Raw genomic sequence first — 6,675 nt, 5'->3', positions numbered from 1 at the left:
AGCCAGTCCCAAAAAGACAAAAATCATGTTTTCTCTGATTTGTGGTAACTAATATATAAAGTAGGAAAAAATGTAATATACATGAGCAAAACTGACATTTTGGATTTGGTTATAGTTTATAGTGCTTGTCTATACTCCCAAGGAGCAGCTGTTCTGCTTAGTACTTGTTGAGTTCTTCATTTAGTGGAGGATCAAGCTTGTGATTATAAAGTAAATTGAAAGTTTGTCATTGCAAAAATTAAAAGAAAAAAGAAAGAGCAAAGTTGGGAGAGTGGAAACCAGGGAGGGAGGGAAGTGTGGGAAGCATCATCAACTTCTCAACAATGCAGATATGACATATATGAAATGTGTTCCTTTCATGTAAATAAAAGTTTATGAATTACTGACTTAGCCCTTTCTTAAATAGTGTGGATTGCCTCCATATAACAGTTACAAACCTTTAATGTTAAGTGATCATTTCCTTTACGTAGACCAAAAAAAAACTTACATTAAAACATATTCTTACTTGGTGATTACTTTATTACCATATATACTGTTATATACAATGTTGATAATAAAGAAACAATCTATGCATGGCATATGTAAGCAGTAACATTTCTGAAGGAAAGAGCAAAGCCATGAAAACATTTACCTACAGTTTAGTAATACTGAACACACGAGTCTATGCATAGTTCTGAGGGCCGGCTTTGTAACACACTGGAAAGCTGGCGGATCTCTCAGGTTGAGGAAGAGTCCACACTAGACACATCACACACACCCTTAGACATGCATGTCACCTGCAAGCAAAGCCCTCCGCACAGTGGGCCACAAAGCCTTCTTGGTTTGGCACTTAGCAATACAGACAAAGGTATATTTGGTTTAACATGATTTTATTATTCTGAGATAAATTTTACTTACGTAGATAAAAATATACAATATTGCTTTAAAAACTTTTAGTTTTAGAAGTGTATAATGGTCATCAGAGTCACAATTTTAAAAGCCTTATGTTTTCCACTGCACAATGCATCTACTACCACGTGGAAAGACCAACACAAATGGCTATGCAAAGGCTTTTAATGCAAGGTTTAAATGCAGAAAGAGAATAGTAATCTCAACCACAGGTCGAAATCCCTAGCAACACCTCAAGCTAGAAACAAATTAGGAAATGCTTTAGGCAGATTTCTTTTCAACACTTACACTGAGTCTACAGATTCAGAATTTTGACTAAAATTGCATGAAACTGAGATTTTTCTCTGAAGCCACTTTAATGTACATTAAATTTACTTATAAATGAAAAATGTTATAGTTGAACACTGCATCTCAATTTGGGATTCCATCAGTTTTTAAGTAATATATGTAATGTGTAGTAATGTGTATCTAAGACCTTTGGATGCCTTATTTAAATAAAAAATGATAGATGGTGACATATTTTCTTTTTAATAATTTGAGATCAGAAAAGTTGCTAGAGTGAGGAATCTATTTGTAATAAAGGTCTTTATATCATAAAGACATAAGGTTTGAAGGTAAAAAATTATGTGACTGTCTTTTTCTTAATAGTAACTTAAAAGCAGTTTAGTTCATTATATGATTTCTTAAAAAAGACACTGATAAAATGTGTAAAACTAAAACAAATTATTTATGTGCCTATATAAGGTTTGGCCCTATTTTTAAATGAACGATTGGAAATATTTTACAACTAATTTTGTTCATTTTATCTGTACAATGCACCATCCATTTCACTCATTACAATACTTTGCACCAAACATTGCTATCTTTAATCTTAGCATTCCTCAAATATGAGGAAAAACAAAGTTTCCACTGTTCTAAGAAGTGAAATTTATAAAGTCAACATAACATTTAATGACTATAGATCTAAAACAGTTTTCAAAGATAATTTAAAAACATTGAAATGAGTGCTTTGCTTAATTTAATTACAAACTAACATGTGCTGCTTTTTTTCAATGTAATTTTATAATACACATGGTTGCATTTAACAGCAGACTTTTTACACTGCAACATACAACCACCATCATGGAGATTTCCAGAAAGGCATACAGCGGAGTGTGTATCTCTTTTTCTGAAATCATCCTTGACATTAAGTGCTACAGCTTTAAACTTTATATAGATAAGAAATAACTTGGAAAGATGTTTTACTTTCAAATGTTTCCAACATAAGGCACATAGCAACAGTTACAGTCTAGAAACAACTAGGTTATATAATAAATAATTATCTTTTCAATCATTATTTGTCCTTTACCTGAAAAAAGTGGGTGAGTAGTGCAGTTAAAATAGGTTTGAATTAATAAAAACAATTGGATTTAGGAAATACAAATATATCTGAGTGCAGAGAGAATGCTAGTAAGTTAAACAAGAAAAAGACTATTTTATATAAAATATACATCCTACAGTGTTACAGGTAGAAAGAAATGTGAGGCACTTAGATTAACGTGAAAGAGGAGAGCACTGAGATTATTTTCTTGTTATAAAAGCACCAAACCACTTATTTTAACATCTGACACAAAAGCAGAGGGTAAAATGATAGAGAAATGGGTTTATTTTGTAACTTTGTATTTGGTGTACTAACAATAAACAAGATTGAAACGTCAAAGTTTTTCATTTTTATCTTGACAGGATAATTCAAAGAAAGTTTTCAAATTTAAGTCTTTAAATCCCCTGAACAAGTCTGCATGCTTGTGGTGCTCAGAGCCATGTAACATATAGATGGTATCTCACCATTCCATGGTTGCACACATTCCATCTGAATGACTACAGCGTACGAAATGTCAGCATTATTTCTAAGATTCCTTTTCTGAAAACAGAAATTAAAACTCGGCTTAGAATAACGGTGCATGTGCCGAAGCCTCCAGGTGAACCTGCTGTCCAGCACTGATGGTTTAATACTCTGTAATCCTTCACAAATGACTTCAGTGCAGAAAACCAAGGTGAACACTGGGCTTGGAATCACAGCAGTCGGCTGGACGCCAGGTCAGGGAAGGGTCTGGCTTCGGACGGCTGGTGCAGCGGCGGGAGGTGTGTGCTGGCCACAGTGTTATTTATGTTATGCAGTTCAGCTGGGTATGTCTCATTTAACACGCCCCCGTTCTGAAACTGAAGACGAAAATACCAATGCAATTTATTTGAATAATCCTCCAGATATTTTAAGCCATTAGAACACATAGTGAGATGTGTTGCAAAGATCTTAGTTCTGCATACTGTTAAACTTCACATAGGTTTACTACCAAACTTTAAATCTTCCACATGGTGACAACATCCTGAGTACATATTATACATTACATGTACTTATAAACTTTTGGCTTTTCTGCTAGTGTAACAAGAAATTTTGAGCATGGTACAGATGAGTGACACAACTGCCTCTCTAAGACTGCCTTTGTGTCAGTCAGGAAAGGACGGCTCCACGAGAGCCACTCCTGAGTCACAAACACGCTTGGCCACAGGTGGGTTAGCTTTGAGCGGACTGCTCCCAGTCAAGTGCTTGGCTCAGTGACCTTGCCTGCAGATGACCTGGGCTTTTCCAACAAGGCCAGTTCTGAGTTTCTGAAGGTTGCTTGGCATTTCTAAACTAGTATACCATGAGTATGATTTCTTTAATTTCTTCTCTATAAGAACTGCCAATCAATGAATACTACTAAAAGCATCATTCTACTTTGAGTACAGTTAACAAAAGAAAATATTCCTTTTTTGTTTTCTTACACTGAAAGTAGCTTAGTTTCTATAATGCTATTAACAGAAAGAAAAGAAAAGGCAATGAAAGAGAAATAGAAATCAAAAGAAGGAAGGAAAGAGGGAGGGAGGGAGGCAGGGAGGCAGGAAGGAAGGACGAACAACCTGGAAATACATAGTTCTGTAGAATGTTGCAGATTACAGAGCCTTCACATTTTCGTATATGATACCAAAAGTTGTGAAAACTTTCAAGCAGATTGAATGGCAGCTTTGTCAAGTACAGGTAATATTATTCCCCAGGTAATGGTGGGTTTTAAATGAATTTTTCTCATCCCATTTAACAGAATAAAAGCAAGACAGCTTCTTTAAACATATTGTATGGAGCAGTGCTGTCCATCAGAAATATAATGTGAGGCCCAAAACTTCAATTTTTCAAATAGTCACATAAAATAGTAAAAAGAAAAAAATAAAAAAAGTTAATTTTAACGTTTTACTTAAGGTAATATACCAAACTTTATTACTTCAACATGAAATCAATCTTCTGCACTGCTTTTACAAGCCAAATCTCCAAAACGGGGTGTTTACTTCATGGTGACAGCACATCTCCTTTCAGACTAGCCACACTTCAAGTGCCCAACAGACACAGGTGGCACCATGGAAGAAAATGCATGCTGCAAAATTAGTATTTTGTTTTTCACAGAGAAGCATAAAAAGCAGTGTGTGTGTGTGTGTGTGGGGGGGGGAAACTCAAGTGATACTGATGCACTATTTAAAATGTAATTTCACATCAGTTACTTCTGCACAGTTTACCTTACTCAAGAGTAAAACATGATTAGGTCACAGCAATGTTGTCAGACAGACTGTAATTGACTATTAAATTTTAATGTAATCGAAGGATGACCAGAACGCATCATCATTTTCTATTAACAAAGCTCATATACAATCAGACAAACCAAATGCATGACAGAAATCCAGAAGAAAAATCAGGGGTAAAGATTCAAGTCACATTTGCAAATTCCTATAATACACAGAGGTCAGTGAACTTAACTGTAGTCAAGATATTCTTTGAAGTTAAACAAATATGCTTTAAAATGAACTGTGTATTTTCTGATAAAGTACAAGTGCAAACAATATATTCCCCGGTGGCCACAGAAAGCAGCTGGGATCATTATGTTATGTTATCTTTTTTTTTTTTTTTTTAATGATCACTTCTGGATTTAAAGTGTACTTGCTGCTAGCAGGGTTCTGAGGACATGTTTAAACAATGCAAATACAGTATCAAGCTAGCCAGCAAGTTATACTGAAGAGTGAAATTTTCAAGTCTGAGATCTTAAAAAGCTCTATGTTTTGAAACACTCAAGACAAATTCTCTATTTTGAATACATTTTTAACTAATTTCACCAAGTGTTTTAGGACACATTCATTTTGCATTAGCCCTTGCCTTCTTTCTTTCAAGATTCAGGTAAATAGGATGCATTAGTACCATATGAGAGAAAGTACAGGCTTATAAAAATCGTAGTCACACATATAATTAGAAACCCTATCTCCATGAACACTATTGAAAATAGATGAAAACTGGCCACTGAGATAAAATATTTATAACTCAGGTCTATTTATTTACAAGGTAAAAGAATCATGAGAGGGTTTAATGGGTTCAAAATCACTCACCTTGTTTAAAAATGCCTCTGAGCCTGGCACTGGTGGCTCGTACTGCATCTGACCCATGAGGGTGTGTGCAGGTCCCGGCTGGCACTGATACATCGACACGGCCCCAGCATAACACGTCTGAGGAGCCACCATGGCTGACTGTGGGTTTCCTCCATGTGTCTGACTGTCAGGAACTTGTAAACAAGGGACAAAATCTTCTAGATTAGAGGTACTAGGGTATGGAGATGAGTCAAAATCCCCCAGCTGTGTACACCTGGAATGCTGTGGTGCTACAGTCTGATTACAAGGGGTAAAGTTCTGTGTATAAGGCATCGTATGCATCGCCGCCGTGTAGGGAAACACTTGACCAGCCGTGTGGAAGTCCGTGAAGACGCTGTACGGCTGGAGGCCTTGCTGAGCCTCACTGAAAGGCACGGGCTGGTTAGCGCTCCAGTTGGCAAACATGCTGTTAACTTGCATGTGCTCCATCTTCTGACACAGCTGTTGCTGTGGCTCCACTGTCGCTTGCTCCGCGTGGCACGGGGGCTGCTGCGGCGGTCCGAGCTGCAGGCGTTCCTGCACCATACAGCTGGAGTTCAGTGCTGTGGCTGGCTGAGGCTGGTAACTGGGACTCCCGAAGGGGGACTTGTTTAAAGAATCCTGGACATAAGTCAGGATTTCATCTGTTATGTCAATGTCTCTGAAGTCAACTTCACCAGAAAAATCAGCCCCGAAAAACTCCTCATTCTGCATGTTTTTGATATCTTCAAAATCTACACCGAGGTTTTTCATAATGTTGTACAAGTCACAGTTTTTACTATCTGGAAAGAGCACCGTCTGATCTCCGGAGAATGCTGGGCTCACTTCCTGAGACTGACCGATCTGCTCGTGTTTGAGGACACTGCCACCGGCCAGCGACGCAACGCTCCCTGGGCAGTTACTACCCTCGTTCAGAGACTCAGTAAAAAAGTTTCTTTCAAAAGGTGCGTTACTCGAAGGAGGATAGAGGTAAATAGACTCGTCCTGCTGCATCAGGGCACACAGGAGGGAACTGGGATGGACAGATTCCTTACTTGGAGTTGGTTTGGTGGCACAGTCCTTCCCACAAGTGCCACTTTTAGTCCTTATTGGCAGGGGGTCCATGATGGGCGGGAAGGGGCTGGTCACCTCGTACAACACAGCTTCTCCAGTGGTGAACATAAAAGGCAACTTCGTGTTCCGTTTTAGTAAATGCTCTCTTCCTTCTTCATCTCTAAAATTGGGTACAAGAAAGTCTGTATATGTTAGCAGAAGTCCATCACAAATATCTTAAAATATTAAAAAGAAAAAGAGCAAGAAAAATACGCTGCAAGTGAGTTCACCACATAG

General features: G+C 37.6%; 1 protein-coding gene across 1 annotated transcript in view; it reads right to left on the bottom strand.

The window, feature by feature from the left end:
- Window positions 1-496: 496 nt before the first annotated feature.
- The window catches only part of AHR (aryl hydrocarbon receptor), a 47,489-nt gene continuing 41,310 nt past the window's right edge, over window positions 497-6,675 (bottom strand). Inside the window, exons 10-11 of the mRNA XM_062178213.1 lie at window positions 5,329-6,559; window positions 497-3,087 (exon numbers count right to left, since the gene is read on the bottom strand). Coding sequence (XP_062034197.1) covers window positions 2,941-3,087; window positions 5,329-6,559 — 1,378 coding nt within the window. The 3' untranslated portion in view covers window positions 497-2,940. The remainder of the gene's footprint in view (window positions 3,088-5,328; window positions 6,560-6,675) is intronic.

The sequence above is a fragment of the Lepus europaeus genome, chromosome 20 (assembly GCF_033115175.1).
Source record: "Lepus europaeus isolate LE1 chromosome 20, mLepTim1.pri, whole genome shotgun sequence".
Taxonomy (NCBI): Eukaryota; Metazoa; Chordata; class Mammalia; order Lagomorpha; family Leporidae; genus Lepus; species Lepus europaeus.
The sequence above is the reverse complement of the archived record's forward strand: the minus strand, read 5'-3'. Positions and strand labels throughout refer to the sequence as shown.